Raw genomic sequence first — 27,918 nt, forward strand, 5'->3', positions numbered from 1 at the left:
GTCCGGCCAAAGGGACACTGCACAGCAACAAAAACACCGGGACACAAACACACTTCACACGCACAAGAGTTCACAGCTCCCATCTGCTCGGAGCTGAGAGACTGAGAAACAGTGAACCTCAGTCACACCGCCTGAAATTAACACCACTATTTATAGAGAGAAAGAGAAGATGGTTTGTCTGTGTGTGTGTGTGTGCGCGTAAAAGGATCATGGATTTTGAGGTGGATAAATTTCAGCGAATGGAAAAGAGAGAGTGGAGGCAGGGGTTAATGTAAAAGTAGATCATCGCTCTCCGCTTTTTATTGTTCTCCTCATTTCTGAGTGGCTACCGCAAGTTAATCGCTACCATTACGGACCATTATGCAGGACAGAGAGAGAAACAGCGCTTTAGTCGGACTTTATGGCTGGATAAAGGGCATTTGGCGTAAGGCTCTGGCAAGAAGAGTGGATGTGCTGAGAGGAAACCGGGATGTTATTTCAGGGCTCCGACATTAAAGTGTGGCTAATTAATGTCATGACCTCTTAACAGACATGCCCCCATTGAGACGAAACATTTAGCAGCACTTAACATTAGAGGAAGGGAAACATGAAAGCCAAAGAACACACAGGGCTGACAGATGGATAGCATTTATTCATTGGCTTCATCAATTTACATCCAGATTTAATAACGAACGAAACGAACACGCAAAGGAAAAAGGGGCATGAGTCAAATTAAATGACATTTACAACACACTCGCGTGTATATATATATATATATGTATAAACACTCACACACCCGGGATCGTGTAAAAGTTGTGTTACTATGATGATGGTTTGTGTCTGAGAGGTGGCTGTTAGTTTGCTTATCTGTTTTTCAAGCAAGCAGTCCACAATATGTCTGTCTGTGAGTGGCTTTCTGAAGACTTCTAAAGGGTTTGGGATCAGTTAGACTTTGACCAAATCTTTCCGCTCCCACGGAGGCTGAAATACACAAAAACAAAGCATTGTTTGTTAAATTATCGAATTCATTTGTTTGTATGATTTTCCTTGTTGCAACAAAAAGTGCATATTTTAATGTTAATGATCTAGTCCAATTTACATACGTTTTAAAAAGCCTTAAAGTGCTTTGTGATGTGTTGTGAATGTTAAAGATATTCAGTTCTTCAAGGATCAAAGTGCACTGTAAATGGAGTTATTGTCTCAAAAGAGCACACAGATTCAGAACCGCCTTGAATTAGTCATCTATAATTTCAGCCTTACTTCCAGCTCAAACCTACATGTGCTTTATGTAACAAATTTGCATAATGTCAGTTTATGGTCTTCGTTGGCTGCGGGCAAACAGCATCTACTTTAACTAGCCATGAAGCAATGTTGCTTTTTACAGTTTTTTGGCACACAAAAGTGCTCTTGGGTCTTCATATGATTACAGATGAGCCACTGAAGTCACATGGAACGTTTTGGCTGTTTTCGAATTGGAATAACGTGACTAATTAAAGGCAGAATGGTCATTTTTGAGTGAATTAACCCTTTAACAGTGAAGAACTGAAAAAAAAAAAAAATCACTTGATTTTTCTAAAATCTTTGGAACAAATTTTGGATTTCTTTTTTTAAAACCTTTTCAAAGATTCCAAATGTATCAATAGATTAAAACAAGTTGCTCAGGGCTTGAAGTACTACAATATAATATGATGTTTAATCAGGCCCCCTATTTTTTTTGCGATATATATATATATATATATATATATATATATATATATATATATATATATATATATATATATATATATATATATATATATATATATATATGCGATTAAAAATGGCATATTTTGATCTTATTTACCATATTAGGTAGCCTACTATGTTAGGTGTGTACTCTGACACAATGACAATGACATAAATCATAAAAATAAAGCTTATAACTCTTTATTTTTACCCACGTTCTTAGTTCCTCTTTCTCAGATTTCATTGACATCATGTACCTCACATATAGGACGTGTTAGGGCTTCCCCTACTGTAATACACCTAAAATACGGATTGCTGTAAAACTCAATGGCAGGGAATCTCATAAACTGCCGGAAAAGTTCAAAGAAATTATTTATATATTTCATTAACGTCATAATACCAGCCACACATGTAAAGCACAAATAATGTCTTTTAATTCTGTCATGTCCAGCGGCCGTCATCTTTGAATCAATCTTCATCATTGTCAGCTGCTTGCTTTTTTTGTATGTTTCTGAAATATAGACTGAAGTATAAGCCCCTTTCACACAGTGATACCGGAAAATATCCGGAAAATTTACGGAACGACTTTACCGGTATGTTCAAAAAAGCGCTGTTCACACAGGCGAGGACGTTACGGAAATTTTCCGGAAAAGAGCATTCACACATCCATTCCAAAATACCGGTAAATTCTGACATCATTCACCACAAATGAGCTTTAAACGGCTGCGCTTGTATTTGTAAACATTTGACTAAATTACAAACTCTTTTGATGATCAATATTATAAACAACTTTCACAGGATCATATTCGCATGTCGAAATGTTCATAATATGTGCGTGTGCTGCCGCTCACAGGCTGTTTCATGGGCACACGCAAAGCTTGAAGGTAAACAAACAACGGCTTATCATAAGCATCTTATCGATGATTATTTGCACAGTTGGCATTAAGGAGAACATATAAACGTTATCTGACTAACTTCTAGCAGCTAAATGCGTCTGGAAAAATATTCAAAGGCTTTTATTCTCACAAACCGCGCGGACGTAAATGCGTCTGACTGTTGTGATTGGCTAAAGCAGAAGTCTTACGTCAGCACGTTCTAGACGTGCACGCGCTTATTCCGGAAATATTCCTTTTGCATTCACACAGCGCAGCATTCCGGCAAATTGCCGGTAATGTTACAACTTCTCTTTCCGGAAAATAGCCAGAACGAATTTACCGGTATTTTCAAAAAGGACCTGTTCACACATACAACCTTTCCGGAAAATTGCCGGTAATTTTCCGGAAAGGTCTGTATGTGTGAAAGGGGCTATTGACTAAAGTGCGTCAAATGCACAAAATGATTAATTCACACCACAGGATGTCTAATCCAGTCTTTGCTTTGACTTCACATGTAAATCACCTATTCTTCATCCACGTCTGCTTACTACACTAGCTGCAATGTCTGTAAGTCATGTAAAACAATTCATTGCACACTGAAATAAATATCGTTTGATTATATGGTTTGCAAATGGATGTTTTATGGGATTATTAAATTTTTTTGCAATTAATTTTGCATTTAAATTCAACATTTTGTAGGATCACAAAAATTTGCGACTTTTTGTTGATTTTGCTTTGGATTCAGCGATCGCAAAATCGCAAAAAACTAGGCGGTCTGTTTAATAGACATTTGGTTTTGATATTATTTCAAAATTCATTAAATTGTTAATTATTAGAATAAGTAATAAGTGTTATAATTTAGAAATGAGTAATACACTATAAAATATGCTAGGTTCCACACAATCAATTAGTGTTGGCAAAACATGAAAGAATTAAGTTAATTTATTAGTCTGTACAAATTTAAGTGGATTGAACATAAAACAATTGAGTTGTCCCCCTCATTAAAAACAACAATAATTGTGTTTCTGCAGCTCATTTTAAAGAAGTAGATTGAACAAACAGCAGACATAATGTTCTGAGTGTAGATGTTTGTGTTGAAAATGCTAGGCAATCAGAGCTTAGAGAGACCAAGAATCTTCAAGAACCTGAAATACTTTTTGAAATCAAAGAATAACTGTCATTTTAAATAGAAGTTCAAAGTAGCTTTTTCTGCAAAGCTTGCTTTCAATGCTAAACACCTCTGAACCAATGATGTAATTGGAGGTCATGGCTCTCTAGCTCTGCCTTTGACTTTGGAATGTTGTCTGGTTCATTTCAGTCTGTTAAATTTTCAAATCAATGAGTAAAAACAAACACCAAAGAGATGCTTTACAGTATAAAATTGAATTTTAACGCTGATGTAATTCGAAAGCAACACTGACAATGCTTACAGCAGCCTACTGTAAAAAAAAAACGACGTGGCTTTACTTGAATAGAGTGTTAAATTAAAATTTGCTCAAATATATCCACATCACTTTTGATGAATGGCTTTTTAACTGCTGCTTTCACGCCGCTGTATTTGCAGCTGCATGACTATTTCCTTGTTGGAAGAAAAACATGCAGGATATACACTCATCGGCCACTTTATTAGGTACACCTTACTAGTACGAGGTGAGACTCCCCTTTTGCCTTCAAAACTGCCTTAATACTTTGTGGAATATATTCAACAAGAGATTTTGGTCCATATTGACATGGTAGCATCACGCAGTTGCTGCAGATTTGTCAGCTGCACAACCATGATGTGAATCTCCCGTTCCACCACATCCCAAAGGTGCTCTATTGGATTGAGTTTTGGTGACTGTGGAGGCCATTTGAGTACAGTGAACTCATTGTCATGTTCAAGAAACCAGTCTGAGATGATCGCGCTTCATGACATAATTTATGAAGCATTATGTTGCTGGAAGTATCCATCAGAAGATAGATACACTGTGTCATAAAGGCATGGACATGGTCAGCAACAACACTTTGGCTCTGGCGTTGACATGATGCTCAATTGGTACTATTGGGCCCAAAGTGTGGCAAGAAAATATCCCCAATACCGTTACACCACCAGCAGCCTGAACTGTTGATACAAGGCAGGATGGATCCATGCTTTTATGTTGTTAATGCCAAATTCTGACTCTATCATTTAAATGTCGGAGCAGAAATCAAGACTCATCAGACCAGACAACGTTTTTCCACTCTTCTATTGTACAAATGTGGATTTCTGCTGCTGTAGCCCATCTGCCTCAAGGTTGATGTGTTGTCCGTTCAGAGATGCTCTTTTGCATACCTTTCTATCAGCTCGATAGAAGCTTCTATTTGCTCTCTGGATCAGCAGTTTCTAAAATACTCAGATCAGCCCATCTGGCACCAACAACTATGTCACGTTGTAAGTCACTTAAATCACCTTTCTTCCCCATTCTGATGCTCGGTTTGAACTGCAGCAGGTCATCTTGACCATGTATACATGCCTAAATGCATTGGGTTACTGCCATGTGATTGGTTGATTAAAAATTTGCGTTAACGAGCAGTTGGACAGGTGTACCTAATATAGCAGCCGTTGAGTGCATTTACATATTGATCTAAACATGAAAAGCTAACAGTATTCCGCTGATCAGGTGTTAAGAACTCCTTCATAGCCCTAACAGAAAAACTTCTGCGAGTACATCTGGAGTCTTAAGAATGGCATAATTGGGAAACTTCAAATAAAATACAAGGCTTAAATAAATGATTTCATTTCAGCAATTAATATTATTCTACAAAAGGACCTGATTTGAACTCTGACAGCATCAAGGATGGTTCTTTCATGCATGTTTCTAATAATATATTAATAATCACAAAATTATTATCGGAAAATTAGCCAAGGCTTCCCATACAGCCATGAAATAGTACTGAAATGTTAATGACGGGTCTCTACTGAGACGGCTTTAAAGCCTTGGACTCGGATTAATCTGTGTCAGATCGGCCCTGAATAAATTATACCTCTTCTTAACTGACACTCTTCAGTGACAAAGAAAAAGCAGTGGTGATCAAAAGCCCCCCTTCTCTTTCCAGAGCACATCCTGACATGAGATTTCCAAACCAGGACAGAGACAATTTTAAACTCATCAGGGCTTAATTAGAACTATAAGCCTGTGGCTGATTTCTTTTACATCACACTTAACTACAGGCAGGAAGACGTACATAAACTCTTCTGAAACAGATACTGCGCTGTAACAACTCCACTATATCTGACAATTTAACAAGATGTATTTTTGGAGTTTTTGCATTATATTATGTAGACAGAAGGTGAAGTAGGTGGCTGGTGGCATCTGGAAAGGTCTGTGAGCCTGGACTTGAACCAGTACCCACAAGGGTATAAACTGATTTCATGTGGCCGCCATTTTAAAAGTAAAATTGAGGCTGAGGTAGGAAGAAACCTGGAAGTATTGCCTGAAGTCACACAGTCTGTTGTGTACCTGGCTGTATATCTTAGCAGCAACGAGAAAATGACCCAAGTTTATCATTTAACCGCCTTCTAAGTGACCCGAAGGTCTGTTCTGAATGGAAAGTGAAAATAAAAAGGGATATCAGACCTCATTTTCACCTAAATTAAGGGAAATTAAAAAAGTTAGCTAACGTTTTCTTTCCCAAACACGTTTTTGATGGCATTTTCCAAACTCAAGTTAATAAACAGATTCTTTCACTATATTAGACTTGTCATGATACTGAATTTCGGCACCAATCGGTATTAAAAAAAAAAAACTGTCCATTTCCCGCTAACATTTAAACGACGTTGAGCAAGTTCTTAAATAGCGATGATTTGCCATAATATTCACCAGTGCTTAACAGAAACGGCTGTGATTGGTCGTGAAGATCATCAGTTCACCGCACTTCATTGATGTTTACTGAGTGCAAACACAGACGAACGATAGGCTGATGAATCGACTAATCTTAATGGCTTTAAACCGCTCCAGTGTCTGTGACGTGTATCTTTGTTTGCACTTGGTGAAGAGCGGTGAACTGATAACCTTCATGGCCAATCACGGTCATTTCTGTAGTACTGGTCTACACCATGGCAAATCAGCGCTTAAATGTCAGTAAAAAAAACTCGACAACACGAGGGTGTGCTACAGAGGACTGCATTGTTTTATCGCTTACCGAGTTACATAGGCTGAAGCAGGAAAGCGACCCCACAGTGCACAGGTGTCAAACTCAGTTCCTAAAGGGCCGCAGCTCTGCACAGTTTAGTTCCAACCCTAATTAAACACACCTGATCAAACTAATTGAGTCCTTCAGGCTTGTTTGAAACCTACAGGTAAGTGTGTTGGAGCAGGGTTGGAACTAAACTGTGCAGGGCTTCGGCCCTCCAGGAATTGAGTTTGACACCCCTGCCACAGTGTTTACCTTTTGCCATGAACTGAAGGACACTTAAGCATATTACTCTTAATGTTATTGTGATGTTGTTTGATGCTAAATTGCTTTTAATTGATATTAAAGTGATGTTTACACCAAATCTGCATTTTGAAAACACGGCAACAGCTGGAGGTTTGTAGTCCACAGCATGTTGTTGCAATGTTTACAGTGCTGATCCTTTACTTTCGGGTTTCTTCCCACTAGAGCCTTATTTTTGTTTTTTAAAATGGCGGCCGCATGAAATAAACGTATTGGTTCTGAGTACATCTGACAAATAACAATTTAAATCAATTTAAGGGTACAATTCTAAATCAATAATCCCAAGATAAATGGACTTACCCTTTGACCTTTGAACTCTTTTTTCCTGGTTGCCGTGGCTCTTGAGAGGAAGCAGGATCTCTTGGCTCAGCGGGCTGATCTGCATCTTGATTGGATGCTGCTCCGGCAGGGGCGGGGCCAGATGATGGAGAAGCAGAACTTGCCTTGAGGGTTTTTTGTAGGTTTGATACCTAATTAAAGAGGTGAGAAGAAGAAGAAAAAAACTTGTCACTGAATCTTGGAGTTGTCAATGAAGTGACATAAAAAAATTATTTAAACATGCAGGAAGATGAAGCTGTGCTCAAGACACAATATTAACACTTTGAAGGCATAGTTTATCCAAAAAGGGAAATTCTGTCATCATTTACTCACCCTTTACCTGTTTCAAACCGTTAGGAGTTTCAGACATTTTGAAGAAAGGTTAAAATGTGTAACTACTGTATCTGTTTTTCCTACGATAGAAGTCAATGGTTGCCTGTTTTTCATCTTTCTTCAAAATATCTTCTTTTGTCTTCAATAGAAGATAGAAACTCATAAAGGTATGGAACCACTTGAGGATGAATAAATAGCAAGGAAATATTCATTTTTGTGTGAACTATGCCTTTAATCTAAACAGAACATACTCTGTACTGCCGACTGTAATGTATTGTATGATTTAAACAATACTGAGGTGGACTATTACTACTGTAACAATGTTTTATTTAACTAATTTTGTGTAAAACTGTAAAATCACAAACAGATGACATTTTGGACACCAGGAATAGCATATATACCCACTATAGTTTGATCACTCCTAAACAGGTGATTTGTGTGGGTCAGCTTAATGAAATATTCATTAAAAACACACATAATGACTTTAATGCACCTTTTAGATGATGAACATGCTTTGAACTTCCTGAACTGACATTCATTTTGAATGGGAGGGATTCAAATAAAAAAAAAAATGTCAGGGTGATGCAACTGTCTTGAAATCATAATGGAGGGGGAAAACGCCTCAGAGGAATGCATTTCATGGTTTTCAAAGTAGTCTGGAATAATTTTCATCATTTATATAGTTTACGTTTGTTATATATACACTACAAGACTGAATTGAACGCTTGATTCTAATTGGCTGATGAACATGTGCAAGGTGTGCACTCATTTTAAGTTGTTCCAGCAGGTCTTGACTGATTTACAGTTCCATATCACTACATCAAATGATTTCATTTATTTCACAGTTTCAACATTCAAAACTCAAATCACAATAAACCACAAGGCTTCAGGTGAGATGCTTTACAAACTAGCACAGGAGCAAATTAAGACCCCAAAAAAGAAAAGTGTCTTGAAATTTAGGTGTACCCAGCGTAGTATAAGTGGAATAATTGACTCTGTTATATAGACATATTATAAAATAATGCACGGTTGAGGTGTAATGGCCTGTCTGCTTCACATCATGGCCATATTATCACCTCGGGTGTGCATGATTCTATAATAAGTCAACAGACCATTGTCAATTATTCCTTACAGGCCCTTAGACAGCCTGGTGAAAGAGGGTTGTTCTTTTTTTTATCAAAAAATTGACCTTTTTGCAGTTATACGCCTCAGTTTCTATTTAACTAGAGATTTAAATACTACAGTTTAGTGACCTTTTTTGCTGGATTAGCTAGTCAGATGTCATCAAAACCACACTTTTTGATGCACTAAAAATATTTCCTAAAAAATTGCAATAAAGAAAAATTAAAACAAGACAAATTTTTAAAATACACAACTATTGCATCATATATCATTAGGAAAAAATAGCAACCTGTTAAAGTTTTAAAGTAAAAATAACAACTGTAATTTACTGTCATTTATTAGACAAAAAACAAACTTGCCAGCACATTCAACTGTCCACAGTCACAATTTGGCCATTTCAATAAAAAATTATATTTGAAATATATTAATAATAATAATAATAATAATAATAATAATAACAATAATAATAATAATAATGAATTTTCCAGAATTTTTCTAGCCTTTTTGGTAAAAAAAGTACATTTGAAAATTCCTGGACATCAACAATAGCCTAGATATATTTAAATTAATTTAATAAAGAAAACTTCTCTTACATCAGATTATAGTTACACCGAAGCAACAGCCGACAGAGGATTCCGTTTGGTCTTAAAGCCTTTTTCGATGGATTATTTTCATTATTTATGATGGCATAGCAGTCAAATAGGACATGAGCTCACATATTGGACAAATTCTGGACTTTTTTCAGTGAGAGGTGGGTCTTCCAAGTTCCAAACCCCCCTGGCTACAGGCCTGAAAAGTTAAATACGTTTTATGCTAATAGTAAATATGTTTTTAATAGAGTTTTGGTTGTAAAAGCGCACCTAAAGGTGTTTCAGGCGCAGGTCAGAATTTCTCCAGGTCAAAATTTATTTTGTTTATATTAATTTTGTCTAAAAAATTAATATACCTGTCCAGTTTCATTTGGAATGCATTCCAGATCACCTTCTGAAGTGGTTTGAGCGATCGGATTTAAATCCGATCAAAATAAAACCAATGAAGTGACCAAACAGCCTCAAAAACACAGACGTGACGGGGTTAGAGCCTTTTGCTGTGAAGTGACATCTGGCGGCTGAGGACTCCAGTTGCCATTAAAGCTCTTGTCGGACAGTTATTAAAAAAACAAAAATGTAAAAAATAGGGAAAGGGAGGTCATGTACTGGACAAGTCAATAAATACACAGGACGTCCAGGCTAATGGGGCCAGTTAACTTAGAACCTCATGGATAGGGGCAGATTTTCATCTGTTAGGATGTAAATAACATTAGCCTTACCCTGTTTGGCAGTATTTTTGAACTAATGTTCAATATTTTGTGATAATGATGACCCTGCTGCCTGCCTTTTCTGCCTCTTTTGCTCTTTTCGACCCACATCATTACTCAGTATGGATGTCGCATCAAAGATTCAAATGTTACCACTCAGTGGGTTATGTCACGTGACACATGTTACATTATTGTGGCTTTAAGGCTTCATGGGATTTGAGTTATTTAAAATTATACGTTATTACAATACATATTGAATATAAATATATTATTTTAATTAAATAATAAATATATTATATAATAATAAATTACATAAAATAGTTAAAAGGACAAATTCTGGACCTTTTGGCTGTGGGGGGTGGTTTGTTCAAACCACCCGAACCCCCCCTGGCTACGGGCATCGCTTACAGCATATATGTCATTTGGACTTTTTTGGCATGATTTTAAAAATGTTATTCAGACTTATTTTTATATTCAATTTTAAACAAAACATTTACTATGTTTTAAGTATTAACATATTTATTCATACTATTTAGATCAACTGTCACTTTCTCAGATATGTACAGTTGAAGTCAGAATTATTAGCCTTCCTGAATTATTAGATCCCCTGTACATTTTAAGTTTTAATAACTAATTTATAATAATTTATTATAACAATAATCTAATAATTTCTATTTTTTTTCTTTGCCATGATGACAGTGCATAATATTTTACCAATATTTGGTTTTTTCAAGATACCAGTATTCAGCTTAAAATGCAGTTTAAAGTCCTTACTAGGTTAATTTCTGTAGACAATCAAAAAATATATTGCATAAGGGGGCTAATAAGTGTAATTGTAAACCTTAAAACTTATTTATTTTTTATTAAATTAAAAACTACTAAATAAAACAAAAATAAGACTTTCTCCAGAAGAAAAAAATATTATAGTCAGTAATGGCAACATTGCTTTCATTAAATATCACTTATAATACATCTTTCACAGGAAGGCAAAAGATTTTGACTTAAAACTATATACAAAATTCTCTTGTGTTTGCAACTTAATAATCTGTCAAGTCAACATCAGTGAACTGATAATACAAAGTCTGTTAAATATTAAGACCATTAATTCATTTTCTTTTTGGCTTTGTCCCTTTATAAATCTGGGGTCGCCAGAGCGGAATTAACCAACTTATCCAGCATTTGTTTTACGCATCGGATGCCCTTCCAGCCGCAACCCATCACAGGGAAACCCATGCACACACATACATACACTATGGATGATTTAGCTTACCCAATTCACCTGTACCAAAAGAATAAGAATAAAGAAAATATATAATTACCGTTTACACTAGGTGTAAATAACGTTACATTTTAGGGTCATTAATATGAACGTTAAAATCATATAAAAATGTCAAACACATGAAACCAGCATATTAAAAAAAATGCATATTTTGTTATGGGCCAATCACACTGAATGCGTATTTTGCGTTCATACCAATATCCACGGCAACACTTGCGCACAATACGCAGCAGAATTAGTTGTTGCCTAGCGACGTAAAATGCGCATTGTGCTTCTTTTTTTTGTTTTTAACAAGAAAGGCAGTGAGGCGCACCTCACGTTTTTTAACGTAAATCGTGTTCGGTGTAAATGACCCATAAAACACTCTTTAAGCAATTCTGAGTGTGCTTCATACAGGTGAGTAGTCTTAACAAATCACCTGTAGAAAACACACTTTCATCTCCCCGACGATTTAACTGACACTTGCACCAGTTTTGCACATTTGAACCAGACACTTTCTTACAATCACTCCATATCTCTCTCTCTTTATATAGTTAAAGTCAGAATTATTAGCCCCCTGCATTATTAGCCCCCCTGTTTATTTTTGTCCCCAATTTGTTTAACAGAGAGATTTTTTTTCATCACATTTCTACACATAATAGTTTTAATAACTCATTTCTAATAACTGATTAATTTTATCTTTGCCATGATGACAGTAAATAAGTTTTTACTAGATATTTTTCAAGACACTTCTATACAGCTTAAAGTGACATTTAAAGGCTTAACTAGGTTAATTAGGTTACCTAGGCAGGATGAGTAATTAGACAAGTTATTGTATAATGTAGTTTGTTCTGTTACAAAAACATACGAAACAAATATACGAAACAAATATAGCTTAAAAGGGCTAATAATTTTGACCTTAAACGGTTTTTAAACAATTAAAAAATGCTTTTATTTTAGCCGAAATAAAGCAAATAAGACTTTCTTTAAAAGAAACAATATTATCAGACATACTGTAAAAATTTCCATGCTCTGTTTAACAATATTTGAGAAATATTTAAGGGGCATTCATAAATGCACTATTGTGCACTTATGAAGTGTGCTTTACACAGATGAGTGGGCTTAACAAACCACCTGTAGAAACACTCTTTTCTCTGTAAAAATTATCCCCTTCTAAATCTAGCACTTAATTCTCTGATTCTTTGTATATTTAGCACTTCTTATGTGTATTGCCTCTTCTTATTGAGTTGCTGAATGCCTCCTCAATTGTACGTCACTTTGGACAAAAGTGTCTGCTAAATGTAAATGTTTATATTAGACATGTTAAATGTCACTTTAACTGTGTCCATCAATTTTTTTTAATTGATGTCGCTTCTTAGTTTGAGAAAAATGAAATAGTACTCTATAATGTGTCTTCATTGCTGGTCATGAACAATTGACGTTTGCTAGAATCAGTCCAACTGAAAAAATGTGTCTGAGTTTTCAGAAAACTTCTGGCATTGTCGTTTGGTTACATTTCTTTGATAGACACAGGGCCTTAAATTGAAAGAAGATTCACAAACAAACCTCTGTTTCCACTTGAACTTTGACCTTGAGCTGGCTTTCTCTGTACTGGTTGGCTCTTGACACCTGTTCTTCAATGCCACACAGAACTGCTTCACAGCCTGCACACCTGACAAAGAGACAGACAGAATTTTTAACGCCACAAGCAAGACATTTTTATTAATTCACAGCAGCAGCCTGACACAAACATAAACACACACTCACCACTCTTGCAGTGTGTTGGCAATGTTTGGTAATTCGTTGGGACCCAGATCTCGACCTATACTGCAATCTACCTCGACCTGCTGGTTCCTCTGGTCCAGTTTCCCATGGATAATGTCACTGTAAATGGCCTCAATCAGCAGATCTTCCAGCTCACGCACATTCTTCAGCTCTAACTGCTGGAGCAGTAGTGAATATGGCAGACACTGTTGAAAGAAAGAGCTGTTATTTTGCTTTATTTCTTAGAAATAGTACGCTCTGGGGTAGGTTAAAACATATAATTTGTTCTAGTAATATTACAGAGGCATGATAAAAGAATATTGGTTTTCTCAATCATGCATGTTAATACCAATAATATGTCATATTGTTAACGGCTGGATGCCGATCATAACAGAACTCAACATGAAACCAAAGTAACAGCATCTTTTTTTTCTCTCTTCTACTGTCATATCTAATGGTAAAAGATGACAATTTGCTGTTTGCATCTAATTTAATTAACAAAAGTAATTATGCATGCAAACTGTCTACTTTAATGTTTCAAATAACGTAATGTCAAACTGTGGGTAAAATATTGTCATTCCGCATAATGAATATATATTTGCAAGTTTGAAGTGAAAATAAATTCATATACACTGGTTGATACGATCTGACAGCAACATCTATAACTTTAAGTAAACTGCCATTTATTCAAACCATTGCTGTTTATTTCACATTAATATCAAAATTTTTGTGAGAAAATGAGAAACTTTCTTTTTTTAATTATGCATTAGACATATGCCAAAATGCAAGATATTGACATAATATTGATAAATGATAATGAACATGCACAATATTAATGTTGTGGGCACTCAAAATAACATTATTAAATATTTATTATTTACATTTATAGATTACCTTTTTAAAAAAATATTAACATTGTATTTAGTTAGTTCATAACTGCCAAATGTTTGTACTCTTAATATATAGCCTTAATAGTTCAAACATGGACATTTTCACATTGTAATCTGGCCTACTACATGCTGAAATATTGAGTAAAATTTCATTCACTATTTATAGGACTATTGTATATTGATTAGGCTCCAATAGTTAACAACCATTCAAACATCCATTTACACTCATGGTAAAAATGACAAAAGCTTTTATTAACATCAAGTGATATATATATATATAGCTTAGTTAATGCCTGATAACATGCTATTGGTAGTCGTAATGTCTTTATTAAAATATAGTTAAAGGTGCTGTATGTACGTTTTTGACTTTAAAGCATAAAAATAGCATAATTTGTTTGCAGATATTTAAGAAAAATACCAAGTGAAAATTCTTGTTTATCTGAAAAACAATGCTGAAGTCAGATATTCTGCTTTGAAAATATGAGTTACATGCTGGAACGTCTGTCTTTGTTTTGGTCATTTTAACCCACCCAATGCCAGTTTACCCAATTATATTTCAGCACCCCGGGTTGCCTTGTTGGAAAACAGCGCATTTCATTCATTAATTCCGAAAGGCTCTCAAAACCATGCGCCATTGACTGAATGCGACCTCAGGTGGACAGTAGCAGACTCCAAAATGAGAGCCAGATTCAGAGTTGCGCATGTGGTTATTAGTTAGCAAATAATATTATTACGAGCTTAAACATTAGGTAAGCAGGTTATATTGTAACCCCATGGTTTCCGCTACATTTATTCTTCTATGGCGGGGCGCCACACCAAAATTGATCCCACCACAGCTACATTACAGCTTTCCATTTAAAGCATTCAGTCGTGTTGTTTTTTTGATAGTGGGTGATAATCGCACCAAAACGTATTAAAAGGTAAGTGAACTATAACAGCGCAAACTTTTCTGTAACCGTAGCAGTGCTGTGCACTATTTGTTTAACCCTTGAAGGTTACGTGCTGACTGACTGACTGACAGGTGCATGATGTGTGAGGCCAGCCAACACGACGCATAGCTGTTTCACTTCACTTCAGGATGCATTAATGTTGCTCTGTAGCTCTATTGGAGACATTCATTAATATTTCTAGCAAATCAAATAAATGTTGGAGACATACTTGTTACATAAACGCACTAAATCGCAATTCAGCAGCGTTTATTTGAGAGCGCACAAGAAGATCTGCGCTTGAGCAGCATATATTTGAGGGGGCGTGCAAGAAGTTTAGTGCACGAACAGAGGAAATCGGTGTGCAAGCAAAGAGATTTGCATGCTCGTAGGCTATTACATTAACGCGATCTCGACTCGTAACACTGCACTCACATAATTTGTCATTGAAATAATGCCACAGGTAGTTGGTAGATTTGTGTAAAAAAGGCCTGCTGCCACAGCTGGAAAAAATCCTAGAGGAAACACTGAACCCCGTGTCTTAACACACTGCGTGATGAGATACACAGTGATAAGCAATTTGGCTGTTTGCACAAGACGAAACACAACAGAAATTTACAATACAGCCATTCAGAAGCACAGAATATGCACTCACTCATATAATAGTACGGTTATAATCTAATTAATACATATTAAACCTCTTTAACATTATTAAATGTACCTGCTGAATCACTGATGTGTTGGTTTTTAGTCTAAAGTTCAATTTCAAACATTTTTTTTTTATTTTCAAGATCTAAGGTGAGCTCTCTGCTGCTGCATTCACTAGTTTGGTAAGAAATGTCATGTAAGACGGCATTCAAACTCAGATTGTTAGCATTTAACACTGAATAAAGCACATGAGGTGAACCCGAGATGATTATTGTCAGTTTTGTGTTGTAGATTGTTAGCATTTAACACTCAATAAAGCACATGAGGTGTACCTGAGATGATCATTGTCAGTTTTCTGTTGTAGATTGTTAGCATTTAACACTGAATAAGGGTGCTTTCACATCTGTAGTGTGTAGTCATCTTGTGGAAATATTACCAACAATCTATCAGGTAATGTTTTCCCCCTCTCTCTCTCTCTCTCTCTCTTGGTAAAGCGCTGTCAACCAATTTTTTTCCTCCATATCCCATAATGCACAGCGCATCAGCCTACGGCAGCTAAATTAGTCCAAAACGCACAGTACTTTTTGCGGTTGGACCTGTTTTAGTACGGATCATTTTCTCACCACAAACGAACCGCTCCAGGGTTCGTTTGAAAGCGTACCGAGACCACCTCTTCAAGCAGGTCTCGGTACGCTTATTTGGTCCGCTCGAGTATGATTGCTGCATTCTCACCTGCCCAAACGAACCGTACCAAAAGGGGAAACGAACTCTAGTGCGATTCAATCGAACTACATAAGGCAGGTGTGAAAGCACCCTTAAGCACATGAGGTGTACCTGAGATGATCTTTGTCAGTTTTCTGTTGTTCAACTGTGAGAAATAGAAGCCTTTCTAATATATCAATTCAAGGTGTTGGTTAGAACAAAAATTCCTTTAACTATGGAAAACATTTTTTTTTTCATTGCTTGTTGTTGCTTTTATTCAGAACATGATTTAAATCTGCCTTTAGACTCGAGAATTGCTTCTGTTGGTCCTCAATCAGGCAACCTGCTCTTGCGTTTGTTTTGATCTAGGAATACAATACCTAGTTCAACCACTGGGTGTCAAACTTACATACTGCACCTTAAATAACTAATAAAATTAATTTGTATTTTAGACTAATATTAACAAAACTGTAATAAATAGGCCTTTATCTCTATGATGATTTTAATCCATTAACTAATGTTTACTATAAGACTATTAAATTATATTATATTATTATATTATAAGACTTTATTGTAAAGTGTTACCTTTTGTGCTTTATAATACTTTTGAAATGTAATTATTTACTTTGAACATGTATACATAATAAAAGCAATACACCAAGTATTTTTGTTCCCACTCTATATTAAGTTACCTCAACTACTATGCACTTACATCAAAATGCAAATAAATGGACTTAATGAGTTCATGGTGTATTGCATAACACTTCTGGATGAAATATGGGAAAAGGTTAGGGAAAGGTCTGGTGGTATATGTAGATTTAAGGGTGGGTTAAGGTATAAGAGATGGTCAACAGTGTAATTATACGCAGGTATTTAATTAAGCATAAGTACAATGTAAAAACGTATTTATACAATATTGCAGAGGTGGGAGTAAGTCACACATGTGCAAGTCACAAGAAAGTCTCAAGTCATAACATTTAAGTCCCAAGCAAGTCAAGTCAATTTTTGTCAGACTCATAGTCAAGTCAAGTCATTGCTTATTTGAAGTCACTTTCAAGTCTATCTATCTATCTATTTATCTATCTATCTATCTATCTATCTATCTATCTATCTATCTATCTATCTGTCTGTCTGTCTGTCTGTCTGTCTGTCTGTCTGTCTGTCTGTCTGTCTGTCTGTCTGTCTGTCTGTCTGTCTGTCTGTCTGTCTGTCTGTCTGTCTGTCTGTCTGTCTGTCTGTCTATCTATCTATATTTATATATATATATATATATATACACTATCTACACACACACAAAAACACACAAAAACACACACACACACACACACACACACAAAAACACACACACACACACAAAAAACACACACACACACACACACACACACACACACACACACACACACACACACACACACACACACACACACACACACACACACACACAGTATATAAACTGTCATTTGAAATGACACTTACATCACTAGTGAATCAGATGGCTTTTTGCTCAGGTGAATGACTGTGCTTACTTCAAAGCCATTACAATATCACAGTATTAATTAAACGAGACCCTAAATTACAAAACCAATCTTAAAGTGCATATGTACATTTTTTGGGGAAAAAAATATTGAACCAAAATGTTTTTTTTTTTCTTTTATTACCTAAAAATATAATTGTATTAAAAGTAAAGATCATCTTCCTCGAAGACATTTTGTACATTTCAATAACTTAAATAAAAAGTGTTTAGATTAGTAATATGAATTGCTAAGAATGAACTCTAAAGGCAATTTCGAACCTTTAGATTCCAGATCATTTATATAGCCCATTTTACACGTTACAGACAGGTTTTGAGATCCATGGTCTGAAATGGTTTCTTAATTCTTAATTTTTCCCCCGATAAATTGTTTTAAAAAGATGCATGCGAGTAAAAAAAAAAACTGGAATATACCATTTAACAGATTGTTTTGATGCAATCTTTTTTGATTAAACTTAATCCATAACATGTCAAAAACTTAAACGTTAAACATTAGCATACAAATACAATACTATCAGTGCTTTGCACAGGTTTGAAATATACTTGCGGTAGTAGCTGGATTGAAACCATTGACAGCATTTACCCACATCACATAAATAGTTACCTATATGTGAAAAATAAAACATATTACATATAATTTTATCACAATATTATGATAATACTCTAAATCTGTGATCTGTTAAAATATGTCATAAACCTAGCATGCTGTAAGCAATGGACAACTTTGACTAATATTGTTAAAAACATATCCCTATAAAAAAGCCCCTACCAAACATACCTGGACAGATAAATCTATTTCAAAAATACAGACACAAAGCAAAGCAATGACTACCTTCAGATTAGAGGCCAGGCTGATGATTGACAGATGACGAAGTTTGTTCCTCTGGGCGGGTGTGAGTTCAGGAAGTGAAGCCGTTCTCTCTAAATGGCAGACGCACAATAAATTAACATACATTACAACCATCCACACAGCCGGGAGGAAAACAGCTGATTACATTAACGCCCTGGTAAAAACAGGCGACACAACGCAAGCCAGAGACTCCCGCATTCTCCTCACCGGAGTTAACTTATTTAGCAAGGCAAAGGGCAGCGTGTACAGTCTCATTCTGAATCAGAGCGGGGAACGAACCTCCGCCCCAGGGGGCCAATATCTGGTCACATCATTTGTTGTCATGGTTACCTTTATAGTCGCAGTAGGTTCCATACGCAAAAAGATTCAGGAGCTGGTAGACTGGAGCGTGGGGACCCGTCTCCAACTAGAGAAAGAGAGAGGGTGTGAAGTGCAGACAGAGATTTATATGACAAAGCTCTGAAGTATTTTGTGTTTAGCAGTAAGTACTTTAGTTCGGCTAGGTAGGAATGACAGTGCAGTACATGGGTACTCTGGGATCTCTGTGCAATATGTGGCCGAGAAGCTTGCATGGAATATAATAATGATGACTTGGCAATCCGTTTTTGTTATAGAACTCTTAGTAAATGGCAATGTAATAATATGAAAATGAATAAATATGCAAATGACCATTTTAATGGTGTGGGGTTTGAAGGTTTTAAAGAAATTGCAACTGAGAAAGCATGAATCATCACATTGATTAAAAGTGACAATTAAGATGAATACATTAAAGATGAATAATTTAAAGCAATGCAGTTTTACTTTCTGTTCTTCAAAGAATAATAAAAAAGTACCATAGTTTGCACAAATATATTATGCTGAACAAATGTTATCAACAATAAAGAGGTCATGAATACCATTAATAACAACTTATTTTATTGACATTTACTTAATGGGCCCTATAATACAACCGGCGCAATGCAGTGCAAGGCGCAACGCAATTGTTGTTTGCTAGTTTCAGCTTGGCGCAAGAGTCGTTTTGACGATTTGCACCACGCTGTTTAAATAGCAAATGCATTTGCGCTCATATGTGCGCCCATAGGCGTTCTGGTGTAAAATGGAGGCGTGTTGAGGCGAATTGCTGGCGTGTTGCTCTTTTGAGAAGCTATAATAGACTTTTCTATAGACCAGAACAAAACCGGTCTAAAGTCCAGTGCAGAGCGCGTTAGTTGTGTGCCTCACTTACAAACTGCTTAATACACACAAGATGTAGAGCAATACACAAATACCTTTACATATGAAAAATAATTTAAATATTAAGGATATATATAGGATATAATAAGAATAGATATAGGATATAAAAATAAAGGATTAAAATATTACAAAACATATTATTTTCTAGCCTACATAAATATGAAAAATCACTGCTTTTATTTCTTCATCATCTCGGGGGGCTTTTTCAGTTGATTAATAACAATTTGCTTTTTATTATATGCATATTTATATTTGTTTTATTAAAAACAAGCTTAGACTTGCCCACCTGTCAGGTTTTAGACCATATGGGGCACAGCATGTCTTTTAGGATATAACTCAGGTTTTTGACCACACTTTGTTAATATTGTTCATTTATTTGTTTGCTAGAAATTACAACTGAATTTAGAAATAGTTTTGAAACAAATCATTGCGCTTAACAAACAAAATTAATTATTTATAGCTTAATTGATGTCTGTGCATACAACACGTTTCCCTATCCACAAGAGTGAAAGCTAAAGTAAAGAATGTGAACATTCTCGTGCTGTAGATGCTCTGTTTAACTGTTTTCTTGCTCGTGAAGCATTCAGTTTTTCCACTTACAAAGTCTGTCATGTAAATAGCAAATGTGCTATGGCTTTGCGCATGGATTGTCAAAATAGAGCCCATAAACTGCACAGTTTAGAGGTTTGCACTACAAAAAGGTCTGATTGTTTGTATTTTTTCAGGAGCTCAGGGTACATAGACTCAAAAAAAAAAAAAAAGACATTTGCAGGTTTTTTAAACACTAAAACACGAACGGAGGGAGAACATGCAAACTCCACACAGAAATGCCAACTGGTTCAGCCAGTACTCGAATCACATTCTTGCTGTGGTGCAACAGTGCTGCTAACCACTGAGCCATTGTGTCACCCCTCCAAAAAATGTTTACATAAAAATATTTACAATTAAGCGGCTTAATTGTTTAAAAAAAAAAAAAAAACATACAGTATCTTTATGACCATAAGACAACAGGTAGCAACTGATGTGCTAACTGCTTAGGTTGGATATGGCCTGAGAAAAAAACTAACTGTTTTTATACCTAGATGTTTGAGAGCATAAAGACCTGTGGTGTCTGCCTGAGGGGAGAAGTGTAAACAGTTGGTGGCCTGGGCGAGAGGGATCTTGAATGATGTTTAGAAATAACTTCCATTTAAGTGGAGCAACATTTCTATTTCTTGTACCATACATTACTCATGAGTGGAGGTGTGGGGTCATACATATAAAGGAAATATGAAGTCAATATATACACTGCAAAAAAGAGCATTAAGAATTGGTTCTCACTAACAACTTTACAAATTAAATGTATAACCATAGTTACTGAAAAAGTGTAGGCTGAAGCCTTGCTTATTATACCCATCCTTTATATACCTATAACTGATGAACCACACTATGTGCTAATTTTAATGATACAGATTGAACTAAATTACACTAAACAGGTCTCAAAATGTAGAGGCATCATTTTAAACATACATGACTACAGAAATACACAATTCAATCTAATTTAAGCATATATGTATAGCGCTTTTCACAATAATTATTGTTTCAAAGCAGCTTTACAAAAGGTGCACATTATAGCATTACAATCAAAGTCAGAAAGGTTAAGGTTATTAGTTATCATAAGTTTATTAGTTACTAATAACTTAAACTAATTAACTAGTAACTAATAGCTTTTAACAGTGAATACAACATTTTAATTAAATCTATCACATAAATTTCAGATTACCTCTTTGACAGATGCAACTTTTTATACAATAATTATTGCCTTCACTTTTTAAACATACACATTCATCTTGAATTATACTGATTTTCACTCATTTAAACAGTCTTTGAATACAATTAGGAAGCAACTTATAACATTATCTGCATTGTATATAAATCAACTAAATCTAAAAGTTGTAAAAAAAAAAAAAAAAAAAAAATTAAGTAGATGATCCCAATTTTTAGCAAACTTGTAAGTGAAGCCTTTTAAAGTAATTTTTTTTTTCTATAATAATGAGCACTTAACAGTTCTTATTGTTAATTTTCATTTATAGCATGTATACTGACTTTCTATTTCTTTTATTATATTTCTAATAACCCAATCCTGCTCCACTTTAATGGGAGTTATCTCTGGCTAAAACAGAAACCGCTCCCTGTTGTCCATGTCTTCTATTACACCACTGGTGCTTTAGTGATACTGGAAAAGGCGAGGACTGAGCCATACGTCTGAGCCTGATTTCAATCCCAAGACAAAACAAAGTGCAGCAAAGTAACCACAATGACTTCACCAGTCGTTACAGAGTGGTAAATGTTTTTCCTGGGTAAGTTTTACATGTATAGCCTAGTATTTTCCTCTCATATTACTAAAGTAACAGCACTGTTTCTCGATTACTTGCAAGTGCACTATTTTGGTAGCATGATTACTGGTTACAGATACAGTCTGATGTAAAATGTGTAGTGGCATGAAAATAACAGCCAATATATTAAATGTCATCTGATGTTTTATATTTACCTTAATGGGGATGACCATATACTAAATTCAGAAGCAAGCATTTCTAATTCAGCTATGTAATGTCCTGAAATGCTTGTTAATAGTTTGAAATGAAGACATACATTGTTAAAAAACTTCAGGCAGGAAATTCTGGTCCTGATTTTTAGAAAGGCCTTGCAGTGTTAGGGAGCAGTTTGTAGTGTTGGGGAGCAGTTAGATACTGAAGTTTATAGATGTATCTCCACTAATATCTTAACTACAATAGGGTATATCCACAACTAGTGTTTCTTCCCATCCCGATTAACTTACGCTGAACGGTTAATGTGATTTAAAGTTTTTTATATGGTTCCTTTTACAGCATTGCCATTGTAATGTACGAGGTTTCTGCAGGTTTCAACATGTCAAACTTGAGACTTTTTAAGACCTTTATGAACGAGACTCTAGACTTATAGACTAAACACTAATGATTTTTTGTAATGGTTTAGTTGGTCCAATGGAATTGGAAAAAACCAAATGTAGTTATTTCTCAAACATATTTTAGTGCGTCAAAACAGGAAAACTAGTTGTAATTTATAAACAATGTTTCTTTCTTTTATTATAAATAAAAAAGTTTAACATTGTTAAAAGTATATTTATTAAGAAGAAAACTAGATGAACAATCGAACAGACATGGGTGCTCCTGCAAATTTTCCACTAGTTTTTTCTCCATTTGTTGGGTCAAGTCTGAAAACGAATGCTTTTAACTTCTCCCCCATCCTGCTGCTGACTTGCAGATACCCATAATAGTGGATGCTGCTCTCTCATCAGCTATAGGTAATCGTCAATGTTATTTTCAATCAGAACACATTTCACACAGCATGATTAGAATCACAGACAGCTACAGATATTTAGCATGCCAAATATCTCATGGGTGTCGGCGACCTATTGTCTATTGCCTGCGATCTTTAAAAACCTGTCGCCAAGTCAAAATTGAGGCTAAAATCATGCAGTCTGAACTCGGCATTGCTTAAAATTGACGTTTATTCACGTTTTCATAATTAATGCCTTTGTGAAAAAAGTAGCTTCAATGTAGCTTGCTACTTACAGGAAGTACTATCTTGTAGTGTAGCTAGTAACGCGTATCGCTACAGCCTATTCGTATTAAACTGTACGAGACTTTCGGTTCGGTACGCATTAAGAACCGAACGATTCGATTCAGACTAACATCTAAAAAGTTAATAGAGAATAAGTACAAAATTAAATGTTTTCAGTGCAACAACGCTCAGCATGGCATCCCAGTGTTAAACAGTAGACCATTGCTTTTGAGCTTTTGAAGAATATCGCTTGATTAAAGCATGCAATCATTAGCAATTTTGCTGCCTTCTGTGTCAGCCTGCTCATGCTGGCTCTGCCCACGTTGCCCCAGCAACCCTGGACCCCGACACAAAACAGCCAATCTCAATAACCTGTTCACATATCACCACACCCGACTACCTCCAAACACTACTCCAGTCAGGCACGTGCTACATTAGCTTGCAAAATGGCTAATAACGATAATGTAATCCTAGACATCCCAAGTCTCCCAGAAGTTTCGGGAGACTCCTGGATGCCCGCAAACGAATGAAAATCTTCCGGAAATCGAAAGTCTCACACATCTTTCTAAAAATTAAAAAAATATATACTTTTTATTAAATTGATTGAAACTGAGCTCCATATAAAAACTAAATTGTTCTTTCTCTTTATTTGTTAAACTACTACAAAATTATATTTATTTTTTTTATAAGCAGCTTTTTGGTTTTGAGTATAAAGAAGGATTTGTTTTATTTGCTGCTGAGCAGAAACCCTGGAAGTATAACTCTATTACTGTTTAAAGTAAAAGAAAAAAAAACTAAACAAGATCCTACTTTTAGGATGTTGCTTTTAATAAATTAAAAAAATTAAATCAGAAAAATCCTCTGGCTTTTTTCTCTTTTGCTGTATCGAAAACATACCGAACCGTGACACCACTGTTGTATCAAACCGAACCATGATTTTTGTGAACCGTTACACCCCTAGTAGCAAGATACTTTTTTTTTTTTTTAGAAGTTTGACAGTAGCTTAGCTACATTTCCAAAGTACTGATGAGCAATTTATAGCTTATTAAGATAGTTTCAGAACTTAGCTACGTTTCCTGATTCCTCAAGAGCAGCTTCCCCAACAGTTTGACAGTTTTCCTCACATCTTATTGCTAAGGCAGTTTCACAGCTGTTATTGACAAACAGTTGCTCAGAACACGCCTCCTTCATTACACATGACAAAGATGAATGTTAAGGGGCGTGTCAAAGAAAAATCATGACATCGATTTTCCAATCAGAAACTTGCAGTATGGTTTCACAGTAAAATAACCTCTTATTTTTGTCAACATCAAGATCATTTGGATTTTCCATTTCATGATCCCTTAAATAAATCAGATGCCTTCTGTGGTTTTCAAGATCATGCTACATTAATCTAATCTGAATAGAAAGTGCAAAAATACATTTGCTTTTAGACAGAATGGTGAGAGACATCAATAAATAATAAAACAAAGTAGCTCTTAAACAGAAGCCTAATAGCCATGACATTTAAGATGACACAGGTGCTGCCATTTAAAATAATTACATCTGACAGAATTCATATAGAGTCATCAAGAGTAACTGAAATAGATTCGTCTGCACACATATATTCCTCACCTCACGGACGTTGGGCAGTTCTAATATGTCTGAGAACACGTAGAGGCCTGGTGTTTCCAGTATAGAGCTGATAGCCTGAGCCAAAGCTGAACCTGAGAGAGACAGTAGCTGATCCACCTCCATCTGACAAAGAGAAACAAGGTTTAAACAACCCACATCTTAAAGCCCAAAATGGATAATAGAGGTGAAGTTGGTTTTATATATTTACACATTTGGACTTTCTCCTAATAACATAAACTAAGAAAAGTATTCTTTGCAAATTGTAAATAGGGAAATCCTATTAGCAGCCAATAATTCCCAAAGTGCGTTGTTCTGTCAATTAAATAGTGCTAATGTTGTTTTAAATCATGCTTGAATACTATTTCAGAGGGAATAGTTAAAGTAATATGGTCAATAATATAGGGAGCATGTCACAAGTTGTCACTGAATGAATGTGCAAATATAATATCAACTTTACCTCAAAAAAAGGACCTGCAAAGTTTAAGGAAATGCAGATTCCATAAACAGAGAGGAGGGATTAAATGCAAGATTTGTTCTTGTTAAATCTGTACCAGCAACCCTCAATAACTCATGTACAATAAACCCGTTTCATAGGGCTTGTTAAATTGCTGTTGATCCACGGCAATATGCTTTCCATGACACTTTGATGCAGGGATTTAATAAGACAGGTGGCTCAGGGTAAAAATAACAACATTATCAGGGTAAAGTTATGCATGATGCACTTTAATTATGATTAAAACAAGGCTGCCAGTTGGACTGATCACAGCTCAGGGACGGCCAAGAAAACATTTTAAAGAGATAAAACAGGAAAGCAATTACATACACCAGAAAGACAATATTTATGAGACTGCAAATGGTACATAACACATCACACGTCACATACAACATTTCAGAAAACAATGTTTATCACATAGGAAAAGTGTGATTTGTGTTCACTAATAATAAATGTTAGTTTTATATTCGCACATTTGTTTAGTGACAACTTGTGACATGTAGGCATAGGATGATAACCCCCGCTTTCAAGGTATACAGCAGTTTGGAAAAGTAAAAAATTTCTGCTATATATTCCTACAGTGTATGTGTGTGTGTGTTTGTTTTACTTATGTTTGTTTGTTTTCAGAACAACAGTACCTCTAGCAGAAATGATATCCAATGATGCCGTTTCAAATGGTAAAGAAATCTGTTTTTGAAACTAATGAAGACAGCAGAAATCAATGATTTATTTAATTTATTTATCTGAAATGTTTACTGCTCCAAAATATTTAAAAAGTTTCTAAAAATTTAATTTATTGTGTTCAAAGGGGAAAAGTTTTCACTTTTAACCCAGACATTTAAAAAGAATACATTTTAGAGTAGTTATCACAATACCGTGAAACCGTGATATTTTTATCCAAGGCTAACAGTTACCATGTCGTCAGAATCTTATACCAGCCCATGCCTAGTGAAACATGCTCCCTAAATTGTTTACCATGGTACTCTGAATATTCCGTCTGAAAACATATGTAAGTATTCAAGACTTACTATTTATTTACGCACTATTTATTTGACTGAATGTTGTCATTGGCTGCTAATTTATTTTATGATTGAGTATTAGCACATAATACTTTTCTGAAATTAATTTATTAAGGACAAATTCCGAATGTGTACATAAAACCAACTTTACCTCTAAAGCTACCACTAACGTTAACGTTACTGTAGTACGTAAAACAACAACCTAGCCGTTTATTTGCTTATTTGAATTGATTTTAAATGATTTGTTGTGTTGTTTAAAGCTCATTAACATCAGTTAGAGAATAAACATGAACTCGTGCTCACACTTCAGCACCACACCGGTATAAAGAACATCAACACAGAACAAGCTAACCAAGGCCTTGTCGTTGTTAAACTGTGGTATTACGTAAACACGCAATGTTATACACGTTACAACATAAACTGAAATGCGCAGAACTAACGTGTAATTAATTTCGCGAGCTGAAACGTGCAGAAAAGCAGATATATTTACCTTATTTACAAAGACTGAGGATGTTTGTGTCAACTGTCGTGCCAATGCTACTTCCGTTGGCAAGCGTGCTACGACATAATAACGTGCTCTCTGATTGGTGGAGAGGCAGACGGGAGGGCGTGACCAGAAAGAGATATTATGAAAGTGAACGGATACACGTCGCCATCGTGTGGTCAAGAGAATTAAGACTAGTTGGTAAATCTCAAAATGTCTACATAAATAAGTGGATAGTTCAACCAACTTACTCAACATTTACTCTCCCTGAAGTGACTCCCATCTGTGAGTTTATTTTTCTGTTGACCACAAAGGAAGCCATTTTGAAGAATGTAACCACTGACCCCTTGAAAAAACAAATACAATCAATTTCTAAATAACCTTTTTTGTGTGCTCGACAGAATAAAGAAACTTAAACAGGTTTTTGTTTTGCTTTGTGAACTATGCCTATAATGATGTTTTTTTTAACATTTACAAATCCAATATAATGATTTTAGATGCTCAAAATTATGCATTATGTTCAATCAGAGATAAGCTCAACTTATGTTTGAGACACGTTAACAAACATTAAATTATTCTTTGTGTAAATTCTCTTAGTTCATCACCCAAAAATCACCCCAAATTTGTGCCATCATTAAACCATCCATCACTTGCTCCAAACTGGCTTGAGTTTCCTTCGTCTGTTGAACACAAAAGAAGAAAGCTGAAACCATTGACTTTCACAGCATTTGTTTTTTTTTTTACATGGAAATTATTGGTTGCAGATTTTCAGCTTTCTTCAAATTATCTTCGTTTGTGTTCAACAAAAGAAAGAAACCCA

At 35.4% G+C, this 27,918-nt stretch overlaps 2 protein-coding genes and 1 long non-coding RNA gene across 7 annotated transcripts in view; 2 read left to right on the forward strand and 1 right to left on the reverse strand.

Annotated features, from left to right (window-relative positions):
* LOC137487900 (uncharacterized) overlaps positions 1-27,918 on the forward strand; it is a 1,155,393-nt gene that overhangs the window by 720,325 nt on the left and 407,150 nt on the right. The window lies entirely within an intron of this gene.
* Positions 1-27,918, forward strand: part of si:ch211-154o6.4 — a 53,596-nt gene that overhangs the window by 13,151 nt on the left and 12,527 nt on the right. The window lies entirely within an intron of this gene.
* Positions 612-27,178, reverse strand: cops7a (COP9 constitutive photomorphogenic homolog subunit 7A). Its single transcript, NM_001305596.1, is given in 8 exon segments — positions 612-960; positions 7,335-7,504; positions 12,929-13,034; positions 13,130-13,332; positions 18,656-18,744; positions 19,004-19,079; positions 25,103-25,225; positions 27,105-27,178. Coding segments are annotated over 7 exon segments (807 nt in total). The 5' UTR covers positions 27,105-27,178; the 3' UTR covers positions 612-920.

This window comes from Danio rerio, chromosome 16, assembly GCF_049306965.1.
Source record: "Danio rerio strain Tuebingen ecotype United States chromosome 16, GRCz12tu, whole genome shotgun sequence".
In the NCBI taxonomy this organism is placed as follows: Eukaryota; Metazoa; Chordata; class Actinopteri; order Cypriniformes; family Danionidae; genus Danio; species Danio rerio.